We start from the raw sequence: 15141 nt of genomic DNA on the forward strand, positions 1-15141 counted from the left end.
AGAGAAGGAAACTGCCCTGTGGGACCCCTAAAACATATATCATAACTTCCTGAGACACTTTCTCAGAAGCCAATAAGGAATTTCCTGCTGGTAATATGAGATCAAAAGCTGCATAAAAAACTATCCAGTTTTCAAGAAGGTTGATGAAAATTTGGAGGTCAAAATTTCCAAAAGCTGTGTGTACAGCAAATAAAAATTTCCATTTGGTTTCAATATTTAGAGTTTGTAATGTTTCACCAACGGTAATGACCAGTAAAAACCTTTAACCCAGTCAATACTAAGTAAACACCTTGAAGTCTTTCATTCTCAGGCTTTTGTTGGAGCTTTATGCATCATTGCAGTCGTGCAAAATAAACAACAGGTCAAAAAACAAAACACTTGATCCCAGATGAACTTTATTTTCTTAGTAAGCGGATGACAAAACACTGAAAGTGAAGATAAAATACTTATTTATAAGTATTCTTAATTCTATACTTAATTCTATAAATAAATAGAAAATTAATCAGATGCTAAGGATTATTCATTAAGGACACACCCTCCACTGATGTCAACAGAAGAATAAATTAGAAAAAACAGAAGCTACATTATTCTTTTTAAAAGCTTGTTGAACCTTTAAAAATATTTCTGCATAGATAGTCTTGTATTCAAAGTTTGTGTTCTAGGTCTGCAAGGATGTTAAAATACCCCCCCATAAAGTTCTAAAAATGTCCACACCCATTCATGGTGACCAAAACTTAAGAATACATGGCTCAAAAATACTAGTTTCAAGATTATCTATGATCATGTACACAGTGATTTGAGGTGATAAAAGCATCTTACTTCATAATTCTTACATTTTTTTTTTATGAGAAGCCAAATACAGCATGGTAAGGGTTACATGGAAGCACAAGGAAAACCTGGAAAAGAAACATCACAAATGTTACAGACTAATGACTGAATGCTCTAAATGGCTTTGTGTACTTGTCTGCTATCACCCGTCTACCTTTTGATCTGATATCGGAAGGTGGTGAGTTCTGTTCAAGATTTGAACATGTGGCTTGTGAAAATTATGAATTCGTCTTAAGCAGTTAGATACACTTGTGGACTAGTTTGTATAACAATGAGTGGACATCTGTGCTGTCTCAGGTGGCTTTTATACTTACAGGTGCAGTAGTTAGACTAAGCCTTCCATTTTTCCCCTCAAACATGCCATTCTGTCTTTAAGAACAAGCCAATGTAGGCGATCCAATCAAACCTCTTTATACAGACGCTGCATTGAGGTTCCCACTAAGACATCACCGTTGTAGTGAATGCTAATGCGTCCCGCATTTGCTCACATATGTACTGTAACAACATCTTTGAGTGACAAAGATGGATCCTCTTTGAAATGCAGCCCATCATATTTTCCAACCAATCATCTGCTATACAGGTGACTTCAGATTTGTCAGATACAAATTCAATAATACCATTCTTCCCTTATCAATCCAGCTGAGGCAATGTAGTGGGAGGAAGTGTCAGTGTCATCCTTTACATTATTGATGGGATGACATGTGCAGATACAGCATGTAACTTTTAAAAGGAGTGCTACAAATTATTCCTTAACACAAAGATAATGTGATGTGATGTAGATTTTGACCTTTTTGATAATACCTCTATTGTTTGACAAGCTAGTGAAATACAGCAGCTAGGCCTATTGTTAACTAACCAGGTGCAAATAGCAGACATTTTAAAAATAGTTGTAATATTGTTGTTTATCAGTGATACCTCACAAAATGATGCCTATTATGATCAAATAGTCAAAAGTGCAGTTCAGTTTTCACCTGTTGCACACTACACACCAGTAACAGATGAAGTAGTTGTAGTAACGGCAGCATGTAGCACCAGTGAATGTAGGAGGAACTCACTTCCCTAGCACTATATTCCTTTAAAGTCAAACATCAGTACCGCTAAACTGGTAAAGCTAACATTCTCTGGTTATGTATTTAGTGCTTCAGGTTGACAGAAGGTAAGACTTGCAAGTTAGCTATGACTAACTTTTCACATAGCAAACAGAATGTACTCTCTTAGCTAGTGACCAGCTTTTTGGCTTTCTGTTGCAAGCTACTGTAAGTTAGCACTTGGCTACATAGTAAGGTCTTATTCACTATATACATCAGTAAAAGTACGAGGGTAAAATCAACCAGGAGCAGCAACCAGAGATCAAGAGAGGAAAAGATGAAGAGAAAATGACATGGTTAATAAATGTTACTGCCTTCAGAATGGAAATCTAAAGAATCTGTGTGGCTGTGCTTAAAACCTGCCGTTGCGAGACATTCATCTAAAGTAGAGCGACCACGCAGCTGAGAGAATCCTTATAATCAGAGTCACTATCACGCCAAAGCTGTCATTTAACACCTGCTTCAAATTTATGGAACTCCAAAATGGCCAATGCTAAAAACAAACAAGAAAATTAAAATAAAAAAAAAAAACTAGTAGTAACAAACATTTTAATAAATGAGTAAAATATAAAAATACAATGATTTTTAGTAAAGGTTTTATTGAATTCACTTTTCATTATATTATAGCTACATTATCAAAAATGCCCTTTTTAAATGTATTTTTATTGCATGACGGCATTTATCCCACTGACATGTCACCAATCCCCTCTGGATCATAATAATAATCACTATTCATATAATTATTTCATAATGTAATATTGGCCATTTTGTTTTTCTATACAATCAGATCCAACAAGTGTTTTGATAGTGAGTTTTTAGTCATTTCTGTCATTCTGCTCTGCTCTCACCTCTGCAAAGATAATGTGGCAGCTTCATTTAGTTCTTTGCTGAAATACTTCAACTTACTATGCAAGCTGTGTGGATGAATGCCAAGTTGGCAATAAATAAAAGCGGTGGGACTTTGACCTGAGGCATTGAGACACCTGAAATAAGAATAGAATCTACTGACAGACATAGCGAGCCGGTTTGCTTTGTGTGAGCAGATTTCCATTCTGAAGGGGTTCCAGGAAGAGAGGATATTAACTAGGTTGCCCCGGGATTGGTTTCTAAAGTCATCACTGCATCATTCTACTGGTTAAAGTCAGCGCTATAAGTAGGTAAGCTGATCCGAAATCTGTGTCTAAAGGCAACTTCAATGTTGAGAAAGGATAGGGCCAATTGTTCTCGCTTTCAAGGCTGCTGACCAATGACAGTGTCTAACCATTTCCTGTATGCCAGGGCAAAGCGTCTCTGCTCAGGGTTACAGCAGCTGTCCAGGATTCCATTCACAAAACTGTGCTCTGAGGGCAAGGTTGGGTGGCAGGCGCCTCTCTTCAGACGCTTGCTGTCGTGCGAATCTGGCAAAGACATCCCGTCTACCTCCATAGCTTCACTAGAATGCCTCTGTCCGTTTACAACATCCTCCTGAGCTCCATAGCCCTGAGCACTTGTCTTCTGGAGGCCCAGGTCGCCGTCGTTAAAGTGGACCGACTCGCTGCCTCCGTTGCTGCTGCAGTGGTGATGCTGGTGTTCCTTCCTCCAGTGGTGCCACAGATAGAAGACGTGCCGCCTGGAAGGGTTGAAAAATACATCCATATTCAAATGTACTGGACAAATAACATTGTACAGTATGTTGGCACAGTGTCCATATATATGTAGTGTACCTTTAGTCTGAGGGTTTTTCATGGATTGGGCTAAGCTTCTTAGTTCTGTGGTTTTTGAATAACATGTACAACAATCCCACATGGGTGTAATAGTGGGTGTCCAAATACTTTTGGCCATATAGTGCATTAAAGCTGAGGCTATTTTCTGAAAAACACCACTATCAATAATATTAGCCATTTTTGTGGGGAGCTCATTAAAGTTTCATCTTATTAGAACAGCCACCCATTTAACCTGAGGAGGAAGACTCATCATGTCTTGTCTCTGACTATTACCCTTTTTACCCATCATGAACAAAGCACATTTTGCAGAAAATTCACATCTTTAAAACATGTTCATAACAGCTACTGACTGGACCCAACGTAACTAGGGTATTCAAACTAAAACTGCAGCTTGAAGTGAGGCTCTTGACAGCTGGGACACTCTAGGTTTCACAGGTCAACTAGAATATGCAACATCAGTTTCATGTGAACAAAAAACAAAACTGTTTATGCATTAAGGATAAAATGTCAGTCATGAAAATGAACTTCTTTGATGGAACATATATCTAGGAAAGCCATTTTCACTGCAAACCTTTTCTCACCATGAGCATAAATATGGTTACTGCATGGAGGAGGCTCATAATCAGTAATGAAGGCAGCCTTTCCCATTCTCACATTTATCTCCAAGTGAATGAAATTATGTAAAAGATACTGTAGGGAATATAATTGAAGGATATTACTGCCCGATCACGTATGATACACACGTTAAACCATAAATCAAAGCCTACAACACAGGTTGCAGGATGACCGTTAACCTCCTACAGCAAGCAGAAATCCAGCTTTAGGTCACATCACATGTTGTTGTCTCCTGACACAGAAACACAAGAGTTTCACTCTTGTGCAATATGCATATTAAATACCAATACTGGTTCTATCCAAAGTACAAGGAAGCATCCTATTTAGGACAGAACACACAAAGCTTCAGGGTTCCTTCTTTTGTGGAAGAAGTAGGGCAGAAATCACAATCATGATTATTTTGCTCAATATTGAGATCAGGATAATTTAACATGATTACTCATCGACTTCGGAAACATCATGCATTTATTGAACTTTAAAAAGATAAACTTGTCTTTTTAACAGTGGATTTCCTTGAACTTGAAATATAATTCAACTGAAAAACAAAAAAACAATGAAATAAATAAATAAAATTATATACATTTAATAAAAATAAATAAGATCAAGTATGTTGTAGTGCACTTCCACAACCACATTGAAAACTACTAAACATATATTTAATATATAAAAATAATACATAAAACTAAACTAGACCAAAATAATTGAGATCATATTACTGTAGTGATTGTTCAGATGCATGTTATGTGGAGAGTGATCAATACTAAAATGATTGATCATTCATCATGGTACTTTAAGAAGGGAGAGGTCATTGACTTGTATTATCATGCAGTGTGTTTACATGCACTTGAGTAAGCAGGTTACAGTCGCTTTTCTCCAGAACTGATTTCTTATGTGAACCAGAAACCTTCTTCCTGTAATCTGAGTCTGGGATCAGAGAAACCAGGTTTCCACAGGTAGACTTTACTCCCTGGAGAACACTGATTTCTCTGCCATGTATGAGCAGAATCAGGTTTCTAATCAGCTTTTTACAAGGAAGCATGTGCACAATAAGACTGCGGACAGAGAAAGCACAGCTCTGAACAGCTGGATGAAAGGAAAGATATCATATCTAAAATAATAGCATCCAAAGTCTGACTGAAACTAAAACAAAGTAGCCTGTAGATGTCTAAATAAGTCCGTTTCCATCGTTGAATATGTGACTGTTAAATTCAGACACATTCTGCCTGTCTGTCTCTCGCTGTGCTGTCTGGCTGCTCCGACACTATGGATGTGCAGAGATCCCAGTATTTGTATCTGTATTTGTTGAGGCAGCAAAATTATCTGTATCTGTATTTGTATTTGATTAAAAGTGGAAAGAGGCTTAAAAATCCACTTTTTGTTTTTATTACACTTTTAATTTTAGAAAATTAAAGTGTTACAATAAGTGTTCATGAACAAACTACCTTATGAAGGAGGTCCCCACATCGGTCTTGAACTGGAGTCTCCCAGATCATAGACGACTGCGCTGACTACTGAGCTAAAACTTTACTCATCGCCTCATTGCAGACAGACCTCTACCTATTTATACACCCATAACACAGAGCCTGTGAGGTGATTATTGCTTTGCACTTTTCATTTATTGCCTATTTTTTTACATCCTAACTTTGTGGAAAGGAGAAGGGGAACAACAGGTTATGGAGAGTCCCCTGGGAGCACTTTGCTTGTGTCAGTAGCTCAGCTTTATCTCTGGGGAACACCCCCAACAAATCATTTTTAAAATATTTGTATGAAACAAATATTTATATAAAACCCACTATTTGTGCTTTGCCGAATAATGTATTTGTATTCGGGCACACCGCTATCTGACACATGATGCACTAGATTTATAACAAGACAAAACCAGAGCATCATTGCGAAACGGAACGCGGCACAATAATCATTTTATCTCTTTTATCTTGTTTTCATAATTGTTGGAAGCCAAAAACGGTGATTGAAAATACAATTCGATTAATAGAGCAGCCCTAAGAAGAAGTATTCAGATGCTTACAGCAATATAAAAATTACAGTACAAGCATTACAATACAAATGAAAGTACTGCACTAAAAATATGACTTTAATGAAAGTACTATTAATAGATGTATTATCAGTTAAATGTACCTAAAGTATTAAAAGTTAGAATTCTAATATGCAGAAAAACGGCCCCATTGAACATTGAAAATAGATTAGTTAATTGGATTATTATTATTGATGTATTAATGTAAAAGTAGTGTACTGTTGAGCTGGAAATCATTAACAAGTTGCTATACTATTGGGCTGTTCTATCTATAACACAAAAATCTGATCATGTTGCTTCTGTCTATAATTGGGTCCAAAACCCTTCCGTTAGTGCAGTACAAATAATTCAACCTGTTTTTAAATTGGAGTTCATTGATTTTATAAATGGTGCAAGAAAAGGCTTTTAGGACTCAATTATAGACAAAACCTTGATAAAGAAGTTTTGTTTTCATAAAATATGTTCATTCGTAAAGTAACAAGTAACTTCAGCTGTCAGATAAATGAAGAAGACTCACCTGTGACTCCAGAGAGTCTCGTGTCCAGGGAAGGACTGGATCAGGTCTGAGCAGAGCTCCATCTCCTGGTGGAAGAGCTGAACTACTGCGGTGAGGCTGAGCTGGCTCTCGTCCTCACCTGCTGCCTCTGCTCCTGACAGCTCCCCGTTAACCTGGGCGTGGCTGTGATGGTGGGGACTGCTGCTGAGGACTATGTTGGACCGATGCTCGGGTGAACTGCTGTTGGTGGAAGTTGGAGTCTGAGAGAGCTCAGTGAGCTCAGTGATCAGCTCCTTGAGCAAGAACTGGCGGTAATGGAAACCACTGTGGTCAGACACATGCATGGACACCCATAGGCGCATAGAGGACAACTCATCATGGAAAACCTGGGAGGAAACACAAGAACAGAAGACTAAACACTCATTTGGGAGATCATCCCATGTTTGACATTTGCACAATGTTAACTTCATGCAAGCTGCATGTTAAAATTTTAATTATACTTGTTGTTAAAACTAGATGTTTTAAGTAAATGGATAAGGTAGTATTTAGTATTATTACTAGTGCTATTAAGAAGTAGCTTAGGATATAAACAGAACAGCCCAATAACTGTTTTAGCTTTTCAAAAAAACTCCATGTACTACGCAGAACACAAGGCTGATGGTGTAGAAGTTCATCTGCATGTGGAGGAGACTGTGGTGAAATTTCTATATTGTAAAAGGAATACAACACCACAAATTAGTGCTTCCAAGAACTTGACGGATGAGATATCAGTTTAATTGGATTTAATCATTGTCTCTTTATCCCAATCGCTATTGTTATATGGACGACTAACTATGAATCATTAGTATCATTTGGTTTTCTATGACATCATGGCTTTGAATAAGGATCAGTCAACATACTATTGGGGTGTGTGTGTGTGTGTGCGTGCGTGCAGGTGTGTATGCAGGAGTGGGGTGACGTAAGTAGGGCATACATCACTAATGTCTGGGGACAATATGGTAGGTTAAGAATGTGTAGGGTGTATAGCCTAACTCTATCCTAAATAAATAATAAGATTAAAGACCTTATAAAAATATTGTACCTGTTGTAATGAAGTTGAGATTCATTATTATCCCGTCAGGGGGACATGATTGTGTTCATATTAGTTTTAGTCACCCTCACATATGCAGTATCTGTATCAGCACAATAAAAGTTTGATTCATCACTGTTGTAAAGATGCATGCAGTTTTTCTTTTATTTTGGTAAAATAATCTCAATACGCTTGTTCTCATCAAGCTTTCATAAAACACCTCTCTTTTCATTCTGCCTGAAAACCATCTTCTGGAAACTCCTCTGGAGCTCCTAAATATCGGCACAGATTCCTAGAAGTGATTGTGAGAAGCTACATAAGTAAGGGCCCTGACCTGTCAGGCTTACAGTTAGGACTACGTGTCAGTGTCCATTTGTTCTCACCAATCAGTTTGGAAAACACTATTCAGTTCTGCCAGTACACCCAAAGGTGTGCAGAGCTGATGAAATTCAATAAAAGGAAAGTGAGAATATTCAGAGATCAAAGAGATCTGTACATTAGAATAAAAAGTGCATGGAGAGGAACTTCATTGCTGTATTGGTATCAACCAAAACAGCCATTTAAGGTGGTTGTGAGGATGGAGGAGAAATGACTCACCTGCAGAGCTGCAACAATTAGTCAATTAATTGATTAGTTGATCGACAGAAAATGAATTGGTGACTGTTTTGATAATTGAGTTGTTTTAGTCATTTTTAAGCAAATATAAAGGAAATAAAAAGGTTTATACCACAGTCTGGATGAATACTCTTTTCTGATTGGCCAGCAGGTGTGTGTTAAAACCACGTATTGCACACGTAGTTTAATCACTGTTCTAAATTCATCCACTACCCAACCTGTAACCATAGCAACACTGATGAGCTCAGCTGTACAAAGCTTACTCGTTATGAAGTTTTGAAGAATGGGACACAGCAGAGAGAAAAAGAGATGGAGAAGAAAAGAAAGAAACCAATCGAAAAACGGCAAAAGGAACTGACACCCGAAGAGGAAGAGAAGGATGAGATTAATACAAAAAAAAAAGGCAACAAAATGAGCAGTTAATATACAGAGAGACTTTGTCTACCAAAAAGAACAGATCACTGATTTGGAGACGCACTCTGCAGTTATGCTTAACGGAGAGCACAGTGTGGCAAGTTGTCATGACAACGGTAAGCTCTTGCTTGATGACCTTTCGATTTAGAGTGCAAAAACTTTCACCAAAAATTTACGATTGCTTTTATTTGATATTGTTGGCAAATGAGCATGGTAGAAGCAGGATAATCTACTTGAAGGTGTGCGTTAAACAGTTTTAAGGCACAACAAGGAGGCGAAGAACCACCCGATGTTGATACTCATTGATTATCTTTTACTTAATGCTTTTCTTTGTTATTTATGATAGTAAACTGATGATCTTTGGGTTTTGGACTGTTGGTCAGTCAGACAAAAGAAGACATCACCAAGATGTCACCTTCGACTCTTTTCTGACGTTCTATAGAAAAACTTTTTAAATCAATCAATCTAAAAAATAATCTGCAGATAAATCAATAATGAAAATAATCAATGCTGCAGCAATGCACAACTGTGTTCCAAATGAATAGCTTATGCAATGTTAAAGGATAAAAGAGGCTCTCGATACTTCCAGGAGGATCTGCAGCTGAGAAGTTCAGGCATCTGTTACAGAGCACGCAAGGCATTCATACACTTTATAATTCAAACTGTACATTGTAAAACTTGTAACACAAGCATAGAACAAGAAAAGCCTCCCTTCCTGTGCCTACCTTGACGTTGCCCATGGCCATGTGCTGCAGCACCCAGATGCGGTGGGACCAGGCGTTGTAGTTGCTGGGATAGCGGCAGGCAGCGTCAGAGCACACAGTCATCTCTTGGTGAAGCGTTCTGGCCAGATGGTCACTGAGCTGCTGGCTCCTGCCTGCATCAGCCTGCTCTGCTTCACCCTGCTGCTGCTGCTGCTGCTGCTGCTGCTGCTTCCCGCTGCAGCCCACAGCAGAGGACTGCCTCAGGACCTGCTGCAGCACCCAGCGTCTGCAGGGAGACATCAACTGCTGGATTATGTAACTCTATGAACTTTGTGTACTGCTTTACCACTTTTTTACAAGAGAGACAGCATCCGTCATTCAACCATCACTATCAAGTGCTGGTTCTTGTTCTGGTCAAAAGGGGATTTTATTATGACAGTGTTATAGCTGCCATCTGCTGTTCTAGAAGCATGAAGTTTCAATGTCATGTCCTCAAAGACAAGACAAGGTACAAAGTCATGTATGCTAGTAACTGGGGCTGATGGGAATTCAGTCATTACTATGAGAACTAGCCCTTTATGGACAGGTGGAAATTTTGACTTGGTGGTGTGTAACTGCACCTCAGTTATTATGTGGAGGAATAAATAAATGTTGGTATCTGAAAGTCAAAGAGACTACATTAGGTGATATGACACCCGCTACAATAGAAGCTAGGCTGGGTGAAATCTTAAAATATGCACAAAAGGTTATTTTTTTAGTAAAAAGTCATGTAGAGGGTAGCTGCTACATTAGATGATCTGTGCTCTTGATCAGCAGCAGATCAGTGAATGCTTAGAGTGCTCTGTCTGTGATTAAACTGATTATTAAACTGGATGTGATCTACTTAGTTGAAACATCTGTTACTGATAGACAGATGTGTGGGATAACCTGTATTTTATGTGTTATAAGGATTTTTAAATGAAAACATTAAAACAAAATAAATGATGCCCACAGGAATAAGTTTAAAGGTAAAGAAAATCAATACGGAAATTAAGTCCATGAGTGCTAAAAGATAAAAGACGACATCACATAAAAGAACGTCTATAAAGTACATTTTAGAGAGATTTAAAAGTGTGTACAGAATCTACGAGCCTCAGATCCTCTGGCAGGCTATTCCACGATTTTGGGGTCCTGACTGAGAAGGCCCAGCCCCCCTTTGTTATTAATCTGCCAGAGAATCTACCAATAAGGTGAGTGTGTAGACTGGACCAGGTGAGTTGGAGTGGGTAGGGGATACTTGTTCACTGGAGACTGTCTTCTCTAATCGAAGAGGCTCTGGTAGCTGCCACAAGGAGTGACTAGACCTCTGTTTGCTGCCCTTAACTCAAGTCCAAGGCTCCAGAGTGCAGCTGGCTCTAATTTTCAGTTCAGCCTACATGTTGGCTAGTTGTCGATATTTAAAACTGCCTTTAGGCCACACGAAACCAGCTCACATCCATCACCTGACGGGGCCGTGTCATCCCAGGTACTCAGTGGGACTGGCTCAGTCTCAGCAACAGCTGATCCAGACCAAGGCTGAAGTCCCAGGGCATGCTGAGTGCTTGACTTGCCTGACAGCAATGACCGAGAGCTCCATGAATAGATCCCATGCCTTTATCAAGTCCCTCTGCAGGAGTCAACTGTCATCCATCAGTTATAGTTTGGCCCGCTGGCAGTTCACACACAGAGCCATGAGTATAGGTGAAGACTAACAACCGCCACCATGTTGTTAACCTTAGCCTTAGCGCCTGGAGATTAGCTTTGTGAAGGGCTGAAACTGGGGGAAGAGTCCGGCAGAGAAATAAAGTAAATTTCTCAGGTCCAGTAACGCTGGTCTTTATGTTCCAGTATATTTAAAAATTGGTAAGAAAGAGTCCTGTAAAAAACACTTAAAGTTATTGGTCAAAACAAACTGGGAGAGATGGCACCATGCTCAACTGTCTTTAAAAAATATGATGTAAACAAAAATCAATTAAAATTTTAAATCGACGCCAAGCTCAAAAAATAAATAAATAAATCAAGATTTGATTTTTTGGCCCCAACAGAAGCTGAAGCCAAGCAAGGTTGAGACTTTAGCTGAGTAATCAAGCATTCAACATTTGAAACATTAAGTAGACCATGAAAGGAAAAGCCAGGCACAGTGCAAACCTAACTTTCACCAAACTTCACTTTTTTAAAAAAAATAAATAAAAAGGTGCCTCTTGAAAAAATGTGTAAATTGTATCCCTGGAGAAAAAATGATTTTGTAAACAAAACTAAACATATTGTATTGGAGCTGCTTGTAATGTCTTTCAAAGTTTTTTTTCCTTTTCTGAATTTGTTCCACCTTGTCATGGTCAATGTAAATTATATATGTAGTACAGGCTTTCCCGTACATTCATTTATTTGTTGGAGGCTGCACCAATAAAACTGCTCACCACAAATTGATTTTCTATTTTTGGAGCTGCACTCTCTCTCTCTCTCTCTCTCTCTCTACGCACCTGCACCGTGACTCCTTCTCCCCCCGCTGCACACGAACACCCTCCTCTGAGCTTTTACCCTGCAGTCACGCCATGCCATCTACTTGGGAAGCGCGATCGTGCTATTTCCACTTAAACACATAAACCCTTAAAGATGGATCATGTGTCTACATCGCTTTGTAAAGCGCCAACCACAGACTGTAAAAACAAGGGACTTCATGGTGCATTCAAGTGCACCTCATAAACTCAGAAATCTATACTCAAATGGCCATGAAGGTTTAAACAAAAAAATTTCTATTCTTCTTTTCTTTTCTTCTTTTTACTGCAGTATTTTTATTAATTAGATGTTAAAATCATGTCAACAGTATCTCATTCATTTCTACACTGGCACATTTAAAAAAAAAATCTATGTGTTATACAGTTAATTGTGAATCATTAGTATCATTATGACATCTTGGTTGTACATCATGGATTTGAATAAGGATCAGTCAAAATACGATTGGGGTGGGTGGGTGTGTGTGTGTGCGTATCCAGGGTCCACTGTATCCGGCATGTGGATGAACACTTTTCAACTGTATAGACCGGCACCATGTCTTTGGCGTTGTGAAACGTCTTTCCACCGGGGCCCTTTCTTCTCATATGGGATACTATGGGAAAATGATTCCGCTAATGTTACCTGCTTTTTAGCAGATGTTTTAGGGTTGCCGCTGTCTTGTGCAACTCGCAGTGCCACACACACACACACTTCTCCTACTCAGCCGTGTGCCTCTGTTTGACATGTTGGAATAAATTCGTCATGCTGCTGCCTATGGTTACCACAGACTTTAGACAACCTTTATAGCTGACAGTGGTTTGCTCGAGTTCGGACGCTGCACAACGGAACCACTTCCAGACGACTGAGGAGAACAAACTCACTTTTATTAGCACATGCTGTAATGTTGATATCTTACCTGTGTCTGAATAGAACTGTTGGAGAGGAGGGCATTACTATGAACTATGGGAGTCCCATAATTACCCAAGTTAAAGTGAAAATCGATTTTCATTTTTAAACATCATCCTAAACCATGAATTCGAATGAACTGATAAATCGATGAACTCTAGTTACAAGTCATTGTTTACTGGTCAGTCCAGCTGTTCTATATGGAAAACATGAATCACCTGTTTGGAACGATCTGAAACTGCATGAATTATGTATCCTACCAGTGTTTCCACTCACTGACATAACTAACCTTCTTCTGTTAAATATTATAATAGCAGCCATAATTAATGATAACAAAGCTAATTCTTGTAGACATGTTTTCTAACCAGTGTAATATTTGGAAATGACATTGACAGAGTTTAGACAAGGACATGGTGCTCTGCAGTGAAGTCTTACCGGTGTATCCATGTCTCCGGGCTCTTGGGGAATTTGGTGAGGGCCAGCTTGCCCAGGTAGAGGTCCTTCTCTGGGTTCAGAACTCCACACCGTAGCAGCTCCTTCCTGCAATTACAACCAGCCATGTGTTACAGCCTGTGGATGTTTCCCTCAAGTCAGTGTAGCATGCTTTAGCTGCACTGAGCTGTGATCATATGCATTTCAGCTGAAGCTTTACATCAGGCAGCCAAAGCACCAGTCTCACTACATTCTGCTCTGAGTACTGAGTAGTTCTGTTGTGTAGAGATTAGGGGTGTAGCGGTTCATGTATTCATCCTGAATTGTTTGGTATAGGATGTTCGATATACTTCCTGACCCAAACAATTACTGTCAAAATAATTAAATAATCCACTTACTCTGACGTGTGGAAGAATAATTCTGGTGCTTGAGTTCCACCTGGAACGTTTTGGCAGCGCACCACTTAGCTGTAGCATGCAGGGAGCATGCTCATGGACGTATGCTCGCAGGCTTAGCCAAGTTCCCTGGTTACCCATAATCATGTCGTCATTGTTATTAAAATATGAAACAATATCCTGTCTCCTCGTCCCCCTCCCTTCTCTGTGACTGAGTGTTGGCTTTTCACTCCGACTTTAAGTGAAGCAGTTCTGAACAACTGTAAACACATTTCATTTCTGACAACACGTCATAAGAACCGGTTCTGAGTGACCATAAATCAGCATAAAATAACTGTCAGCAGGTGTCCTGACTAGGAAACACTTTTGTTTTCCTTTTCAACTGCAGCACAACTAAACTGTTTTAGTAATAGTTGTTTATATTTCTCAAAATAACAAAAGGACCAAAATACTATTTTCTGAAATTATTTTAATCCTTTTTTTCCCTGCTATACCGAAAACATATTGAACCATGACCCCAAAACCGAGGTACATACGGAACCATGAATTTTGTGTACCATTACACCATGAGTAGAGATGTCATATACTGTCAATGACCTGCTGACATTCATAAGATTCATTAGGTAGCTGGCTGCTGGGACTGGGTGTGTCTGTACCTGACATTCCATGCAGTGGTGAAGTCCGGGTTAAGCAGCAACAGAGTGCAGGTGATATCCACTAAAGCTGAGGGACACACAAACATCACAACATTATTGGCTGGGAATCACACAACATAAAACTCTTCTGTGGCTCTGACATCTGTGTCAAGCTGAAACAGGGCATGCTATGCAACACACCGCACTACCCACCTGTACCGTTACGCTTCTCCACTTCCATCACACGGTTAGTTCATTTTGATGCTAGATTAGTTATGTAAACCTTTGTAGGCTGTCATGCTTTTTCCTGTGTTGCACTGTGTAAAAGCTCACATGATGTTTAAACAAACAGCTCCATGACTGGTGATTCCAGTCCTTCACGTTTTTTAGACCACTGATATCCTATCCCCGCTTTTAACACCCTGTATCCTGCTTATCATGAGAAAACAAAAGCCTGGTGCTAGTACACCTTCTACATATTTGTTCTGGTCTAGAATATAAAAAAAAACATATTTACTCATCTCCCTGTAACCTTCAGGACAGATTTTGTCCAGGTAGATGTTGAACGGGTTCATTTACCTTCCCTGTCCAGCCAGTGCTTGCGCTGGCGGTAGAGCAGCAGCTTGTTGTGGACATATGGCAGCAGGAACTTCACACACCAGCTCTCAACACCCAGCTTGTTCTCCACCAGCACAATA

General features: G+C 39.3%; 1 protein-coding gene across 1 annotated transcript in view; it reads right to left on the reverse strand.

Annotated features, from left to right (window-relative positions):
- Positions 1-377: 377 nt before the first annotated feature.
- Positions 378-15141, reverse strand: part of ptar1 (protein prenyltransferase alpha subunit repeat containing 1) — a 16960-nt gene continuing 2196 nt past the window's right edge. The window contains exons 2-7 of the mRNA XM_044363607.1: positions 15023-15141; positions 14465-14531; positions 13417-13521; positions 9586-9850; positions 6784-7148; positions 378-3525 (exon numbers count right to left, since the gene is read on the reverse strand). The exon at positions 15023-15141 is cut by the window's right edge and continues 51 nt beyond it. Of these exons, the coding sequence (XP_044219542.1) occupies positions 3147-3525; positions 6784-7148; positions 9586-9850; positions 13417-13521; positions 14465-14531; positions 15023-15141 (1300 nt within the window). The 3' untranslated portion in view covers positions 378-3146. The remainder of the gene's footprint in view (positions 3526-6783; positions 7149-9585; positions 9851-13416; positions 13522-14464; positions 14532-15022) is intronic.

The sequence above is a fragment of the Thunnus albacares genome, chromosome 2, assembly GCF_914725855.1.
Source record: "Thunnus albacares chromosome 2, fThuAlb1.1, whole genome shotgun sequence".
Classification (NCBI taxonomy): Eukaryota; Metazoa; Chordata; class Actinopteri; order Scombriformes; family Scombridae; genus Thunnus; species Thunnus albacares.